The sequence below is a fragment of the Solanum stenotomum genome, unplaced genomic scaffold (assembly GCF_019186545.1).
Source record: "Solanum stenotomum isolate F172 unplaced genomic scaffold, ASM1918654v1 scaffold798, whole genome shotgun sequence".
Classification (NCBI taxonomy): domain Eukaryota; kingdom Viridiplantae; phylum Streptophyta; class Magnoliopsida; order Solanales; family Solanaceae; genus Solanum; species Solanum stenotomum.
The window spans coordinates 8,103-27,033 of NW_026036956.1; the positions used below are offsets into that span (position 1 = coordinate 8,103).

Here is an 18,931-nt window from a genome sequence, read left to right on the forward strand (position 1 = left end):
GACTGTTCAAAGTTGGCCAAAAACTAACTTTTTCCCATACTTAACCAAATTTTCCAGATTTTTAATTCTCTCCAAAATGACTATTTCCAATTCTAAGCCTCTTCATAGTAATTTCAAATTGCCGGATGTTACATGTGTGTAGAAACACAACCAACTTAGGTGGTTGAAGTCAGCACACAAGGTGCACAAGAATACGAAAAAAATGAGTCGGGGTAATAGACCCTAGTTATCCCTTAAATTTTTATTGACAATTTTACATGCTTTCCCATTAATTCGTGTAAAACATGCATGTTTTGGTCTCCAATTCTTGACTTGATTTATTTCAATTGGTCCCCAATTGATAGAATTCATTGAAGAAAAGTTTATCCTAAGAAATATATTTCCCTATTTAAAGTCTCAACACCACAAATTACTAGCCATACCATTTTCCTACAAATTTTTGCAATTATGGAGAAAGCACTCTCCTCGTTTCTCTTAACATTACTCTTGTTGCTTCAATATGTTATGGCTACTTTAGCCATGACTCATACAAACATTACCACGGATCAATTAGCTCTTCTCTCTATGAAATCACAATTTATTTCAAATATCTTGGATGAAAGGTGGTCTCCTGCTACTTCTATTTGCCATTGGATAGGAGTCACTTGTGAATCTCGTCACGAGCGAGTGAAGTCCTTGAATCTTTCCAACATGGATCTTACCGGCAAGATTCCGAAAGATTTTGGAAACCTCACATTTCTTGTTTCTCTTGACTTGAGTGGCAACAATTTGCATGGAAATTTGCCTCATGAAATGGCAAGCTTGAGTCGGCTTATGTTTCTTGATTTGAGTTTGAACAACTTCATAGGGGAGATTCCTTCTTGGTTTGGATTCTTACAGAAACTTGAAGTTGTAAATCTTGGTAATAATAGCTTCAGTGGTACCATTCCCACTACAGTTTCTAATATTTCTAAGCTAGAAACTTTGGTTTTGACATCCAATTTCTTAGAGGGTCAAATTCCAGAAGAAATTGGAAATCTTAAAAACCTGAGGACTTTAGACTTGAGTGGAAACAAGCTCGTATACTCTATTCCTCCGTCACTCTTGAATGCCTCAAGGTTGGAGACTTTAGACATATCTGCCAATTTACTTGAAGGAAACATCCCGGAAGAGATTGGCAATCTTCACAACCTGAAATACTTGTCCATGGAAGATAATCAACTTACGGGTTCTATACCATTCACAACTTTCAATATTTCTAGAATCGAAGCCATTGGATTTTCATACAATAGCTTATCAGGAAATCTTCCCAATGACATATGCAATGATCTCCCAATACTCAAAGGGCTTTTTCTTTCTGGAAACAAGCTTGATGGTCATATGCCTGCAAGCTTGTCCAATTGTTCACAACTTCACATGTTGTCTTTATCATATAATCAGTTTGATGGACGAATACATAGTGAAATTGGAAGATTGAGTAACTTGCAGAGATTGTATCTCGGATCCAACCATTTCAAAGGTATGTTCTATCTTATGAATCCTACTACTATTGTAGCTAATTAATCTATCACCTCACATCTTTTTTATTACACATTAAAATAAATAATGCAGGGATAATTCCACAAGAAATCGGAAATCTTGTTAATTTGGTGAAATTAGGCGTGGAGAGAAACCAGATTACCGGCTCTATCCCGATCACCATATTCAATATCTCATCATTGCAATTTGTTTCACTAGGGACGAACAATCTCAAGGGATCCTTCCCACGGGAGATTGGTAACTTAACCAAGTTGCAATTTTTATATCTTCTTGAAAATAGGCTTACTGGTACGTATTCAAAGTGATAGCAAGAAGTAAAACTTCTACTATATTGAATTAACAATATGTGGTGATTGATGATAGTTGGTAGTGGTGCTAATTGAGATAGTAGAGATAATTGGAATGGAATTGATCTCTGTCACCTTTTTATTTTCCTGTTACATAAGTGATTATACCATTGGTGCATGCATAATAAAGAATCATCTATTCTTTTATAATTTGTGTTTGTTTTTTTCTTAATTTTGCTTATGGAAATTAACTTAACGATTTCAATTTCTCATTTTCTTTTAAAGGAAATGACCAACTTGCTCAAACTTAAGGTGGGTAAAGGTAGATGTATATTAATTATTGATGGGCCATTTTGTACGTGCATAATCCAAGTTAGAGAATTTAAATGTTTACGTCAATTTAGATTGCATATGGATGCTAAATTAACCCATACAAAACTTATCAAAACGTCCTTCGGGATGACTCAGTTAGTTTGAAGGTGGCCATCCACACAAATGATTTGAGATCAATCCTTCTCAACACCTTCTGAGTCGAGTCTGTCGTAAGAAAATTAATTTTGAATTGGACAAGTTGTGTTATGATCCATTGGATGAGTTATGACACAAATTATATTTACTGAAATGTAGCCAAATCTGCTTATTGATCTTTAATTTTGATTGAGTTACTATTTTCTTCATCAATGATGAAACAACCAAATCTCAGAAAGAAATACTTACAAGTTACAAGTATTAAATTAAATGTATATATTTAAATTTTGAATCAACATTAAACTTTTTTGGGAAGCGAAAATCTTTAATTGTTATTTTTTAAAAAAAAATTCTAATCTTGTTAAAGTAAAAATAGGTTAAACTAACACTATCCATTCTTTCTTCATGTGTTGCTAGGTGAAATACCAAGAGAGATAAGAAATCTCGTTGAGCTGGAGGAACTTAGTCTTGAGTTGAATTGTTTTAGTGGTTCACTTCCAATGGAGATTTTCAACATATCACGACTGACAACAATTGGTCTTTCAGGCAATAATCTATCAGGAACTCTACCACCAAACATAGGTTCTATCTTACCCAACATCAAACAACTTGTATTGGGTGGCTTAACCAATCTTGTTGGGACTATTCCTCATTCTATCTCCAATTGTTCAAAGCTTACTAGACTAGATCTTTCAAATAACAAACTCACAGGCTTGATTCCCAATTCTCTTGGATATTTGACTCATCTACAGATCCTACACTTGGGGCTAAACAATTTAACCAGTGATTCATTTTTTAGCTTCATCACTTCCTTAACCAATTGTAGAAATTTAACATATCTTATTCTATCTTACAACCCTCTAAACGACATACTTCCTATATCGGCTGGGAATCTTTCCACATCTCTTACATTGTTTTACGCACATAATTGCAAGATCAAAGGCAAAATTCCAAATGAAGTTGGGAACTTAAAAGGCTTATTAGACCTTGGTCTTTCTGGAAACAACTTAGTTGGATCGATTCCCACATCGATTGGAAACTTGAGAAACATTCAGCGCTTCAACTTGAGAAACAACTATCTTACAGGATTTATTGGAGATAACATTTGTAAATTGCAGCATTTGGGGGAAATTTACTTGGGACAAAATCAACTTTCAGGATCTTTTCCTAATTGTTTAGGGAACATCACTTCCCTTAGAGAGATACATATGGGTTCTAATAAATTGAGTTCCGATATACCAACAAGCTTAGGGAATCTTAAAGATTTAGTGGTTCTTGACTTATCGTCAAACAACATGGTTGGCTCTTTACCTTCAGAAATTGGAAATCTAAAGGCTGCAAACCATATAGATCTGTCGATGAATCAATTATCAAATGGAATTCCCAGAGAAATTGGAGGATTGCAGAATTTGGTGCACCTTTCTTTGAGACACAACAAGTTGCAAGGATATATACCTAACTCAATGAGCAACATGGTAGGCTTGGAATTCCTAGACATTTCTCATAATAATATATCAGGAACCATTGCTATGTCTATGGAGAAACTTCAATACCTCAAGTATTTCAATGTTTCTAACAACAAATTGTATGGTGAAATACCCTCGGGGGGTCCTTTCAAGAACCTCTCGAGTCTGTTTTTCATCAACAATGAAGCACTGTGTGGTTCTTCAAGATTTAGTATCCCTCCATGCCCCACTTCATCAAAGCACAGATCAAATAAGAAAAAAATGCTAGTTCTATTTCTTTTGCTAGGAATACAACTTGTATTTGTTCCTATCGCCTTTCTGTTCCTATGGATATGGTATAGAAGAGGTAAAAGAGCTCCTCAACAAGCTGATTCATTGTCTATCGCAACAACAGAAAGAATTTCATACTATGAACTACTCCAAGCAACTGATTCGCTTAGTGAGACTAATCTGATTGGTTCTGGAAGTTTTGGCTCTGTCTACAAAGGCGTTCTCAGAAGTGGAACTACCATTGCAGTTAAAGTGTTCAATCTGCAGCTGAAAGCAGCATTCAAGAGTTTTGATACAGAATGTGAAGTTTTGCGTAGCCTTCGCCACAGGAATCTGGTGAAAGTCATCACTAGTTGCTCCAACCTTGATTTTAAGGCTTTAGTGCTCGAGTATATGCCTAATGGAAGTCTTGACAAGTATTTGTATTCACACAACTACTTCCTAGACATCAGGCAGAGACTAAGTATTATGATAGATGTGGCATGTGCGTTGGAATATTTCCATCATGGATGCTCCTCTCCCGTGATTCATTGTGATATAAAGCCTAGTAACGTCTTGTTGGATGAGGATATGGTTGCCTACCTAAGTGACTTTAGTATTTCAAAACTGCTTGGTGAAGATGAGAGTGATTTATACACAAAAACCTTAGCAACATTTGGTTATATTGCACCGGGTACGTCTCTTTGTTTTTGCTAATTTGAACATTGATTTTTCATCTTTTTTTTCAATCAAGAAAGTAAACTGCATCTTTAAATTAATTGTTTGACTGTAGAGTATGGATTGGATGGACTAGTGTCAGTAAAATGTGATGTCTATAGTTACGGGATTATGTTGCTGGAAACATTTACTAGGAGAAAGCCTAGTGATTTTGAGGGAGATCTTAGCTTGAAGCAATGGGTGAGTTATTCACTCCCAGAGGCAGTAATGGATGTTATAGATGCCAACTTGGTTACACCAACTGATAATCGCTTACAGAAGGAGTTAGATATCGTGGCATCAATCATGAAAGTGGCATTAGATTGTTGTGCTGAATCTCCAGCAAGAAGGACAAACATGAAAGATGTTGTAGGGATGTTACAAAAGGTCAAGATTCAACTTCTTTCCCGCTGAGCATGTTCTTGGAATATCTTGTTCCAAATTGATCGCTTGGTTGTTTTATCGAAAGATAGCGCTTACATTAAAAATTTTAACCATATATAAAAATTCAATTGCACGTACAACCTTCTTTGTTTGATTCAAGCTTATGAGTCCTTTCATATGTAAATTTGATAGGAAAATATTAATTAAATTATTTAAATATAATCATAGTACGGAATATAATATAATCGATCTATACTCACAAATATGGAACTTGATATAAATGATTGAAATATTTAAAATATCTTATTTAAAAATACGGGGGTGTACATCTTCAAAAAATATCCACTCAAAGAAATAATAATTTGTATGAATCTAAAGTCTATATCATTTATACTACTAAAAATGTCATACATATCACAATTTTCCTACAAATTACGTTATATTTTTATGAAAACGAACATTGTACCTATTACTTACCTAATGGTGTGAATGAGAAGTGAAGAATTCAAAATCGTAAGGTAAAAACCTGAAACAGAAGAAAACTGAGTAAGAATTAATAATTATCAAAAACAAATCAAGAGAAAGATATATATTAAAGAAAAACAAATACAAGAAATATCGAGAACTATTTAGAGAGGATAAAAAGTAAAGAAATGATAATAGATTACAATATATATATATAGATTTAATGAAGTTAGTTATTCATATTCCTATCTAAAGAGATTCCATGCATCAGTTGTACCATTCAATTTAATTAAAAATACTTCTTGGAAAATTGAAAATATCTTGATGCTTAGAAAACTGAAAATGCTTAAAAGCTATATTGGAGGAGGTGTCACTCCTAACTAATGAATAAAAATTTAACTTTTGTGGTGGATTAGTAGTTAATAATTAATTAATATAAATACTTTACAACATTTTAATTTAGTGTAGGGGCAAAATGGTAATTCAACTTTGCACTTTAGTGCTTCCCACTTTTAATAATATATGATGAATTTTCAGAGAAAATCTAAGTTTTTGTTTGCCAAATCTTGAGTTTGTGTTTTGTGGAAGAGACTATATAAAAAAGACAAACTCCTTGGGACCGCCCATTGGCAGAGAGCCTGCTTCTCTGGAAAGACGTGCACCTACCACATCAGAGGTGACACCTTTTCTGACAGCTGTCTTGTTATCCTTCCACATACGCAGTCTTGCAGGGACCAAGTCCCTTGCAAACTTTTCTTAGTGAGTTCTTGAGAAGACTTGCTGGCTCTCTCTCCTTTTGAATGAATGATTTAATTTGTTGTTTGTCATGTTGATTAAATCAACCAAAAAGAGTTATTGACCGTTGGACAAACAACCTCGTCTATTCTGGTTGGTGTAGTACGCTGATGCCTCACCAACCTCTGACAGGACAACTTTACAGTTGTACACCATTATAAATCTGGATGAGAGAACTCTACCAGGGACCGGGTCCCTGCATTTGTGAGCCACAGAAATAGACAGTCTCGTTCGTTCTTCCTATTGGTGCAGTACACTGCACTTTTCACCTACCACCTGACATGACAGCTCTACAGGCTTAAAGTTGTACCCTATTTGAATCTGGATGAGAGCACTCTGCCAGGGACCAGGTCCCTGCATTTGCGAGGATCATCAAAACACCTAGAATATAACAGTTTGACTGTAGAGTATGGACCAGATGGACTGGTGTTAGTAAAATGTGATGTCTATAGTTACGGGATCATGTTGCTGGAAACGTTTACTAAGAGAAAGCCTAATGAGTTTGAGGGAGATCTTAGCTTGAAGAAATGAGTGAGTCATTCACCCCCGGAGGCAGTAATGGACGTTGTAGATGCCAATTTGGTAACACCAACGGATAATCGCTTACAGAAGTAGCTAGATGTTGTGGCATCTGATTCAAGCAACTGATTCACTTAGCGACAGTAATCTGATTGGTTCTGGAAGTTTTGGCTCTGTCTACACAGGCGTTCTCAGAAGTGGGACAGCCATTGCAGTTAAAGTGTTCAATCTGCAACTGGAAGCGCCATTTAAGAGTTTCGATACAGAATGTGAAGTTTTGCGCAGCCTTCGCCATAGGAATCTCGTGAAAGTCATCACTAGTTGCTCCAACCTTGATTTTAAGGCTTTAGTGCTCGAGTATATGCCTAATGGAAGTCTTGACAAGTATTTGTATTCCCACAACTACTTCCTAGACATCAGGCAGAGTCTAAGCATTATGATAGATGTGGCATGTGGTTGGAATATCTTCACCATGTTGCTCCTCTCCCGTGATTCATTGTGATCTGAAGCCTAGTAACGTCTTGCTCAATGAGGATATGGTTGCCCACCTAAGTAACTTTGGTATTTCAAAACTGCTTGGTGAAGATGAGAGTGATTTATACACAAAAACCTTAGCAACATTTGGTTATATTGCACCAGGTATGTCTCTTTGTTTTTGCTAATTTGAACATTGATTTTTCGTCTTTTTTTTTCCAATCAAGCAAGTATATTGCATCTTTAAATTAATTGTTTGACTGTAGAGTATGGACTGGATGGACTGGTGTCAGTAAAATGTGATGTCTATAGTTACGGGATCATGTTGCTGGAAACGTTTACTAGGAGAAAGCCTAATGAATTTGAGGGAGATCTTAGCTTGAAGCAATGGGTGAGTTATTCACTCCCAGAGGTAGTAATGGACGTTGTGGATTCCAACTTGGTTATACCAACGGATAATCGCTTACGGAAGGAGTTAGATATCGTGGCATCAATCCTGAAAGTAGCATTAGATTGTTGTGTTGAATCTCCGACAAGAAGGACAAACATGAAAGATGTTGTAGGGATGCTAGAGAAGATCAAGATTCAACTTCTTGCATGCTGAGCCTGTTCTCTGAATCTCTTGTTCTGAATCGATCACTTGTTTGCTAAATTTTTGGATTCATGTAAAGATTTCTGTTTTGTTTTAGCACTTGATTTGTGCATGATTCAGTTTTCAGAAATTCTAGATGGTTGCAATAAATGTCACTATTTCCTTTTAACTAAAACTAAATTGACCATCTTGCAAATCTTGAAACAGAATGACTATCCTTTGTTTTGTGCTTTTTACTGATGCAGAGGATGAGTGAGTTTGTGTTCTTTTACCTTTATTTTTGCGCAGTATTCTTATGTAATGTGTTGGAGCAAAATGCAGTTCAAGTATTTGAGCATTTCAATATTTAATTAAAATGACTCATGTGAAATGTGAATGTGCAACAACATTTCATTTACTACCTATAATCTTTCTATAAATGATGAAGGTCTTTCATTATTTTATATACAAGAAAACATAGAGGGTAAAAGATGAAAAGTAATATATTGTGTATTGAGATTAGTGTAGTGAAAGAGAGTGTTGAGACAGAGAAAACTATTCGAAGTCTTCAGCTAATTTACTATATAAAAAAGAGTAATTATATGTTGTCACTGTCGGCCATAGGCGGACCTACATTGGTCCGTGAGGGTGCACGTGCACCCGGTAACTTTTCGAAACAAATTATATATTAAAGATTATATATATAATTGTGCACTTTTATAACCTAAAATTCATCAAGGCGAGTTGGTTAAAGTTGCACTTGTAACCCATCACGCTTGTGGGTTGAAGGTAACATTTTTTTATTTCCTATTTTTTTGCCTTCAATAACCAAAAAACTAAAAGATAGTGGTGCACCGCCAATTTTCAAATCTTTGGTTCGCCTCTAATGTCGGGTGAACGGGGAAGCAGCTAAAGCAAGTGTTTTAGGCCCTGAAATAAATATGATGTTAAATCTCTCATTTTAACCTTAATGAAATAATTATTGCTATAATTTTTTTATAATTTGCTTTAGACCATAAGTTTATATATATATATATATATATATGGGAAAATGCATAAGTACCCCCATCCCCCCCACCCCAACCTATGCCCGAAATCTCACAGATACACTTATACTATACTAAGGTCCTATTACCTCCCGAACTTATTTTATAAATAATTTTCTATCCCTTTTCAGCCTACGTGGCACTATCTTCTGGGCCCAGCGCACGTTGGCAATATATATATATATATATATATATTATAACTAGTTTCTAGGTACGCGCTTCGCGCGTGTAATCCGACGTATTAATGAGTATATTATTTCTTAAAAAATAAATAATATTAAATAATTTGATTTGATTTCTTTTTTAAAAAAATGTGTCTAATTAGGGGTTCTTACTTTGTCTCTCTATAACTGTGATACTCCAATTCCATAATCTCTAAGTGAATGCATAATATATATAAAGAATATCTGTTGCCTTAAAACTAATGATATGCTAGACTTTTTAAAATGTAGCAAGAAAAAATTTAAAATATGAAATGTTCACTTTCACCAAACAACTAATGCCTCCTGCAATACCCACATAATAATACCAAAGAAAAGACAAAAATGAAGTAAAATAAATACTCCTTAAAATTATAATGATGAAAAAAGTACCAGTACTATATAAATTTCATATATAATGGATGAGCTAGTTATGTTCCAGATGCCATAGTATTCGTTTGACTTTGGAACACATCAAATAATCAAGTGCAACAAAATTTAAAATAACAAAGTGAAAATCTTGAAATGTCATTAAAAACTAATCAAAATGAATTGAGTTTTCCACAATAGAAGACTATAAAGCCACAAAATTGATCCAAACAACCCTTGGCCTTTCCACTTCCTTTATCCCCATATGTAACTTCTGCCTCTTCATTCCTCCAATATCAATTTTTCTATTGTGATGTAAATGGGACTACTAATTGATATATTAATAGTCACATCTTCAAAGGATGCCTCGTATTGTACTTGATGTTGAATCAAAATAAATTTTCAAAACATCTGATTTGGACTTCAAAATTCACTAACAAATTTAACATAATATTTAATATTTTATAATTAATTAAATATTTTATAACATTTTGATTTAACATAGGGGCAAAATGGTAATCCAACTTTGCACTCAGAGGCTTCCCACTCATAATGATCTATGATGATGATTAATTTTTCAAAGTGAGCCAATAAGTAGGGTGTACGACAATCGTCTAGTCCTTTTATGCTATTATGAATTCCATTGAACTTGATTAATTCACTTATCCTTTTGGAACTGACGTAACAAACTATGCGAGCCAGAAAACTTAGCAATACAACTCACAATTTGCTTCTTCATTGTTTTAGGGGATCAATCACAGAGATAGTGTAAGTAGGGATAGATGGCTTGTAAAATTGCTTTAATAAGAGCATATAAGACAATAGTTTTTTTTTCCTTGTGACATTCCAGTGATCTTGGCCAGTAAAGTATGTCTCCTTTTTTCTTCACAAGCAGTTTGTATATCCAAGATATATAAATGGAAAATTGCTTTTGTTGAAGCCAATATAAAGCAATTCGGTTGCACTAAGCTCCCGCTATGTGTGGGATTCAGGTAAGGACCGAACTACAAGGGTCCTTACCCTGTATTTCTACAAAAGGCGATCTCCACCATATTTTACAATTTTCATTGAGATGTGAAAGACTTTGTTGATTTGGTGGTATTAGTATTGATACAACAGGATGAATCCTAGAAAGAAATTTTTTGAGAAATGTTCCTTTGAAATCACAAATCATTTCTGACCCATTCTACTTTTTGGATGACAGTTGGACTCCCGCTATTTATGTTTGTCATTGGGTTGTACCCACCAACGAGTGAAGTCCTTGAACCTGAGCCTAACTCAAGAGGGGGAGGATTGCCCAAGTCTATTAAATAGATCATTAGTCTATTTCCTAACCAATGTGAGACTTTGACTCACTCTAACAATAAACAACAATTTCCAGGGAAATTTGCCTGAAGAAATGACACACTTGCGTCGGCTCAAGTTTCTTGATTTAAGTTTGAACAACTTCATAGGTGAGGTTCCTTGTTGGTTTGGATTCTTGCACTAACTTGAAGTAACTAATTAGAGTATATCTTGAAGAAATTGTACACTATATCTTGAGCATCCTTACATTATGATTATAGAAGTTAGTGGTGACTCCTTTCCAAGTCAAACACTAGTAATATTTTTTTCTTGGTCTGCCACTTCAACTTTTTGCCAACCTTTCATACATATTGTAGGAGTAGTAAGTTGATAAATGCAGCACTAATTTTGGCTACAGAATTCTAGATGCAAGATTTGGTTGATTTGGTGGTATTTGTATTGAATGGAAAAATCTCCTAAAATGAGATCCTATTGCTATTTAAAGTCTCAAAACAACAGGTTACTAGTACTAACATTTGTACTTACGGAGAAAGCTTTCACATTTTTCCTCTTAACAATATTCTTGTTGCTTCACTATGTTATGACCCAAACCAACACTACCACTGATCAATTAGCTCTTCTCTCTTTGAAATCCCAAATTAGTTCCGACCCTTTTCACTTCTTGAATGTAAGTTGGTCTCCCGCTATTAAAGTTTAATTTGCTGTTGGGGTTGGAGTCACTTGTGGTTCTCGTCACCAGCGAGTGAAGTCCTTGAATCTTTCCGACATGGCTCTTACAGGCAAGATTCCCCATGATTTTGGAAACCTCACATTTCTTGTTTCTCTTGACTTGAGAAGGAACAATTTCCATGGAAAATTGCCTCAAGAAATGGTACGCTTGTGTCGGCTTAGGTTTCTTAGTTTAAGTTTCAACAAATTAAGAGGGGAAATTCCTTCTTGGTTTGGGTTTTTAGAACAACTTCAAGTTTTAAATCTTGGAAATAATAGTTTCACTGGTTCCATTCCCCCGACACTCTCGAATGCCTCAAGGTTGGAGACTTTAGTAATATCTGCTAATTTACTTCAAGGAAACATCCCGGAAGAGATAGGCAATCTTCACAACCTGAATTTGTTGTTCATGGAACATAATCAGCTTACGGGTTCTATACCATTCGCAATTTTCAATATTTCTAGAATCGAATTCATCGCATTTTCAAACTATAGCTTATCAGGAAATCTTCCAAATGATTTTTGCAATCGTCTCCTAATACTCAAAAGGCTTCATCTATCACAAAACAAGCTTCATGGTCATATGCCTACAAGTTTGTCAAATTGTTCACAACTTCAAACATTGTCTCTATCCGGAAATGAGTTTGATGGACCAATACATAGTGAAATTGGAAGATTGAGTAACTTGCAGAGACTGTATCTTGGATCCAACCATTTCACAGGTATATATGTTTTATCATATGAATGCTAGTACTATTGTATCTAATTACCTCATATATTTTTTTTTTGACTACACATTTAATGCAGGGATAATTCCACGAGAAATCGGAGATCTTGTTAATTTGGTGATATTAGGCGTGGAAATGAACCAGATTACCGGCTCTATCCCGATCTCCTTATTCAATATGTCCTCGTTGCAACTTGTTTCACTAGGGAGGAACAATCTCAAGGGATCCTTACCACGGGAGATTGGCAACCTCACCAAGATGCAAGTTTTATATCTTTACGAAAATAGATTTATTGGTACGTATTCAAAGTGATAGCAAAAAGTAGTGTAACTTATACTGTATTATATTAACTAGTATTCATTCTTTCTTCATGTGTTTCCAGGTGAAATTCCCAAAGAGATACGAAATCTCGTTGAGTTGGAGGAACTTAATCTTCAGGATAATAGTTTTAGTGGCTCTCTTCCAATGGAGATGTTCAACATATCAGGGTTGAGAGTAATGGATCTAACACTCAACAATCTATCAGGAACTCTACCATCAAACATAGGTTCTATCTTACCCAACATTGAACAACTTTTATTGGGTGGCTTAACCAATCTTATTGGGACTATTCCTCATTCTATCTCCAATTGTTCAAAACTTACTATCCTAGACCTTTCAGGCAACAAACTCACGGGCTTCATACCCAATTCTCTTGGATATTTGAATCATCTACAGATCCTAAACATGGAGAGAAACAATTTAACCTTCAGCGCTTCGATTTGAATAACAACAAACTAACAGGATTTATTGGAGATAACATTTGTAAATTGCAGCATTTGGGTGAAATTTACTTGGGACAAAATCAACTTTCAGGATCTCTTCCTAATTGTTTAGGGAACGTCACTTCCCTTAGATTGATATATCTTGGTTCCAATAAATTGAGTTCCAATATACCATTAAACTTAGGAAATCTTAAAGATTTAGTGGTTCTTGACTTATTGTCAAACAACATAGTTGGTTCTTTACCTCCAGAAATTGGAAATCTAAAGGTTGAGACACAGATGGATCTATCAATGAATCAATTCTCAAATGGAATTCCGAGAGAAATTGGAGGATTGCAAAATCTGGAGTACCTTTCTTTGAGACACAACAAGTTGCAAGGATCTATACCAGACTCAATGAGCAACATGATAGGTTTGGAATTCCTAGACATTTGTCATAATAATATATCATGAACCATTCCTATGTCTTTGGAGAAATTTCAAAACTTGAAATATTTCAATGTTTCCATGAACAAGTTGCACGGTGAAATACCCTCAGGGGGTCCTTTCAAGAACCTCTCGAGTCAGTTTTTCATCGACAATGAAGCATTGTGTGGTTCTTCAAGGTTTAGTGTCCTGCCATGGCCCACATCATCAAAGCACAGATCAAATAGGAAAAAAAAATGCTTGTTCTATTTCTTGTGCTGGGAATTGCACTAGTATTCGTTCCTATCACCCTTATGTTTGTACGGATAAGGTATAGAAGAGGTAAAATATCTCCTCAATGAGCTAATTCATTGTCTATCGTGACAACAGAAAGAATTTCATACTATGAACTGCTCCAAGCAACTGATTCGCTTAGCGAGAGTAATCTGATTGGTTCTGGAAGTTTTGGCTCTGTTTACAAAGGCGTTCTCAGGAGTGGGACTGCCATTGCAGTTAAAGTGTTCAATCTGCAGCTGGAAGCGCCATTCAAGAGTTTTGGTACAGAATGTGAAGTTTTGCGCAGCCTTCGCCATAGGAATCTCGTGAAAGTCATCACTAGTTGCTCCAACCTTGATTTTAAGGCTTTGGTGCTCGAGTATATGCCTAATGGAATTCTTGACAAGTATTTGTATTAGCACAACTACTTCCTAGACATCAGGCAGAGACTAAGCATTATGATAGATGTGGCATGTGCGTTGGAATATTTCCATCATGGATGCTCCTCTCCCGTGATTCATTGTGATATAAAGCCTAGTAGTGTCTTGCTGGATGAGGATATGGTTGCCCACCTAAGCGACTTTGGTATTTCAAAACTGCTTGGTGAAGATGAGAGTAATTTATACACAAAAACCTTAGCAACATTTGGTTATATAGCACCAGGTACGTCTCTTTGTTTTTGCTAATTTGAACATTGATTTTCCTCTTATCTTTTTTTTTTTCCAATCAAGAAAGTATATTGCATCTTTTAATTAATTGTTTGACTGTAGAGTATGGACTGGTGTCAATAAAATGTGATGTCTATAGTTACGGGATTATGTTGCTGGAAACATTTACTAGGAGAAAGCCTAGTGAGTTTGAGGGAGATCTTAGCTTGAAGCAATGGGTGAGTTATTCACTCCCAGAGGCAGTAATGGACGTTATGGATGCCAACTTGGTTACACCAACTGATAATCTCTTACAGAAAGAGTTAGATATCATGGAATCACTCATGAAAGTAGCATTAAATTGTTGTGCTGAATCTCCGACAAGAAGGACAAACATGAAAGATGTTGTAGGGATGTTACAGAAGATCAGGATTCAACTTCTTGCATGCTGAGCATGTTCTCTGAATCTCTTGTTCCGAATCGATAACTTTTTTTGTTTTGTTTTAGCACTTGATTTGTGCATGATTCTATTTTCAGAAATGCTAGTTGTTTGCAATAAATGTCACTGTTTCCTCTTAAAAACTAAAACCAAATTGATCCTCTTGAAAATCTTGAAGCAGAATGATCTTTTTGTAAATTGTTAGAGGAATAAACTATATGAATACAAATAGGCAAGTAATATAGTTAATGTTTTACATGGGAAACACTAAGACATCAAGACAACAAACAAAACAAGCAATGACAAAAAATCAATGACTGAATCGACGACTCAAAATTGTACATTGTTGAACACCTAAGACTTAGTAGAAAACACAAAACAATTCGCAGAAATTCATTGAGGCAAAATGCCGAACAAGTTGCGGGCAACAAATCATGCAGTAAGCTGCAGATTCATGTTCTAATTGCTTTATCAGTGCCTTGAAAATAAGGGATAGATTTCATACCTAAGTGAGTGCTTGAAACAATGAAGGAAAAATTATTCGCTAAAATTCAACAAATAACCACTTTTCAGCTCCTGCAGTTGAAAAATAATGATCAAAGTGTTCGTCTTGAATTTTTTGTTCCCTCCTAATAAATTTTATTTAAAAAATAACCTTTAACTTAGTTACAGAAATTAACTTATACCATGGGCAACAATTTATACTATTTCACTAAGTAGATTTTGGTTATGCGATTTTATCTCGTGATTTGAAGGTGGTTATGTATGTGAAAATTTTATAATTGACATATATAAGACTAATAATTATAAGTTATGACATTATTCATTATCTTTTAAGTTATAATAATAAAAAATTGCAGGTTTTAACATTTTAGTAAAATAAAAAATGATTTAAAATAACAGTAAAAATTAATTAGTGTGAAATATAAATAAGGTAAAAATGGATATATTAGTAGTAAATAATTTGGAAAAATTAATGATAATTAATAGGAGAAATATAAATAGGAGATTCATAAAAAAAGGAATATTTGTTTTCCTTGTTTAGCTCAAAGCAATTAAAATTTATTCAAACAAATTTCTTTTCTTTTGTTCGAAGGTTTCTCTCTTTTCTCAATATTTTATTTGTTAGTTGTCATTCTCATCTAATTCATATTTGTTTTTATTCAATAATCTTTATTTTCTTGTAATGGACGGCTTGTTATCAGTATTAATAAAACATGGTGATAGATGAGATCTTTCAGGTTAGTGTTCTTTGCGAATTTTTATTTGTATTGATATACAAACCAAACGTAAAATTTTTTTATGAACAGTGATACTGAAAAAAAAAATCAAATTTTGTTTGTGTATAATAGTTTTAATTATGGCGTTTTTGATGAATATTCATTTTTTGAAATTACATAACTTTTGTTTGAAATTGGTATAGATTTTGGTTTGAACATTCATTTTTTTGTATGTTTCTGGTTTAAAAAATTACATAATATTTATTTGAATTTGGTATACTGGTTATACCATGTTGGTATGATTTTGGAATTATATTGGAATGAATTTCATATACTATTTATCTAATAAATGACAATTAAGAGTTAGAAGTTGTATTATTTTGGTATTATAGTAGCATGATTCTGCTGTGAAAAAAGTGAGGACTTATGGCATGAAATAGGTATGAAAAGTGTGCATAATAATTGTATGAAATTTGTATACTGATTTCAGATTTTTTGTTGTGTATAATAATTTTAATTATGACATTTTTAAAAAATGTATAATGTTATATTTTTGTATGAACATTGAATTTGTTCATTATTTGTCGGGAAAAGACATAAGTACCCCCTAGACTATGACCGATATCTCAGAGACACACCTTAACTAAACTAAGGTCCTATTACCCCCCCTGAACTTTTTTTTTTTTTTGTAATTTTGTACACCTTTTGTCTTACGTGCACACTCCGTGACTCCACACAATTGAGGCGCGTGGGAGATATTTGGATGTCACGTAAACCAAAAAGGTGCACAAAATTACAAAAAAAATGGGTTCAGGGGGGTAATAGGACCTTAGTTTAGTTAAGGTGTGTCTCTGAGATTTCGGTTATAGTCTAGGGGGGTACCTGTACCTTTTCCCTTATTTGTCTAACCTATTTTTTATTTTTTGGTATGTTTCTGGTTAAAATAAATAGATAATTTTTTTTTTGAAATTTGTATACTACTAATACCAGACATGTATGATAATCAATAATGTTTTTTTGGTATGATTTCTACTTTGATTGGATTTTTTTTGGCACTATATTGTAATGGATTTTGGGAATAATAATGTAACGTATTTTGATATATTGTTTATTTAAGAAATGACAATTAATATTTATAAGTTGGAATTATTTTAGTATTCTAGTAGCATGATTCTGATATGAATAATTGATGACTTTTGGCATGAAATAGGTATGAAATGTGTGAATAAGATTTGTATGAAATTTGTATACTAATATAACATATGTATTTTTACTTTTGTATTCTGTAACAACGTATGAAATTGCTTAAAAATAACATATGTATTTTTACTTTTGTATGAAATTTGTATGCATAAAAATGGTATGAAAATTGTACACTAATATAACATATGTATAAAAGTTATTTGTACTAATACTGACACAATAATTTATGATGGAACAGGAAAATATCCAATTCATAAAGTGTTGGAGCATAAATTATTGTCGTCTGGTTTAACCACAACTTAAATGTTGGAAATGATTTGCTGATGTGAAATTCAAGAGGTCAAAGGTTACATGCAATACATATCGTCGGGAGGGACACAACCGGAAGACATATTCAAATTACCCATCGAAAAAAAAGACATAATTTATTTTTATTTTGATTTGGTTGTATTATTGTGGAAAACTATATTTTGATTTATTTTGTCTTTTAAGTTAATGAATTATAATTTCAGAACATTTATTATGTGTGCTAGTTAATCATTTGTGTATTCAGTGTTTTTCAAATGTATACTAAAAAACTAGATAATGTTGGTATGCGATTGATATCAACTGAAAAAATTAAATCAAATCTGTAACACCCCATATTCGAAACGGACCAAAAATGCAGATTTTAGAGAAGTTGCAGGTGCAACTTGTTATACCCCATTTTAACCGGGTCAAAATAGTGTACAACATTTTGGTGATTCCAAAGTTAATAACTAAGTCAAGAAGTCGCCACCTAATTATTACGGTGAATTAGGACACCTAAATTGATTAAAGTTATTTTTTAAAGTTAACTTCATTTTAAGGTCTACTAAACTTAAGATTCTAGGTAAGGGTTCAACTAATCTAAAGGAAAGGGGTTAGGCATCCTTCAAGATCCATTAAAAATGGTTAACCGGCCGAACTTAGTTAATTAATTAGGCTAAGTGTTAAAATAAAATATAGATTTTTGAAATACTAGAGTAGTAATATAAATATGTAAGTTTCTTAAATTTGAAATTTGAAAGGTGATCTCATGAGTTGAAAACACTCTTTTTCTTGGCCAAAAATACCCAAAGTAAAAGATAGCGTAGAAAATAACTTTTATCCAAAAATGGTTTTGATCTTGTAATAAAATATATTTTTTGGAACTAATCAAATGCAGTAAGATATTTAAAATGTATCAGTCCATCTATGGAAAACGTTTGAATTTACAAACAAAGTTAAAACAAATATCTTTGATTAGTTTACACTTATGAATGATTAAAAATATCGTAGGTAACTAAAAAAGCATTTCTTTTCTTTTTACTATTAAGCCAGACTCTAGGGAATAAGTTGATTTTATTCATATTGTTAAACTAAGTGACTCACCAATAAAGTATTCAAATAGAGATCAAATATGCCTAGATTGTAAAATAAAGCAATCACAGCAAACCAAACAATTAAGCAAGCATAATGGTAAAGAATAGGCTAGACAACTAATTGGCTCTGGAAGTAGGAAAAGCAAGTAAGTGTTTTATCAAAGTAAGAATGGTCAATCCCATGTTCGGTTTATGCAAGCTCCGTGTGGCAATGGTGCCATTGAGTCTCATGGTGAGACTCTTCGGCTCCGGTATGTACATGTAAAGATAAGAAAGAAAATGAGAATTAGAGAGTTAGGAAAATCAACTGTAACAACTTCAAATAA

At 33.8% G+C, this 18,931-nt stretch overlaps 2 protein-coding genes across 2 annotated transcripts; both read left to right on the plus strand.

Annotated features, from left to right (window-relative positions):
* The first annotated feature begins 447 nt into the window (after positions 1 to 447).
* LOC125853042 (receptor kinase-like protein Xa21) lies at positions 448 to 7,946 on the plus strand. Its single transcript, XM_049532717.1, has 4 exons — positions 448 to 1,498; positions 1,591 to 1,806; positions 2,691 to 4,682; positions 7,609 to 7,946. The coding sequence occupies exons 1-4, from the start codon at positions 448 to 450 to the stop codon at positions 7,944 to 7,946; spliced, it is 3,597 nt and encodes a 1,198-aa protein (XP_049388674.1).
* Positions 7,947 to 11,599: 3,653 nt separating this feature from the next.
* On the plus strand, positions 11,600 to 14,133 carry LOC125853044 (receptor kinase-like protein Xa21). The gene is made up of 5 exons (XM_049532719.1): positions 11,600 to 12,263; positions 12,349 to 12,564; positions 12,652 to 12,816; positions 12,987 to 13,445; positions 13,829 to 14,133. Exons 1-5 carry the CDS (start codon positions 11,600 to 11,602, stop codon positions 14,131 to 14,133), a joined length of 1,809 nt encoding a protein of 602 aa, XP_049388676.1.
* Positions 14,134 to 18,931: the final 4,798 nt, after the last annotated feature.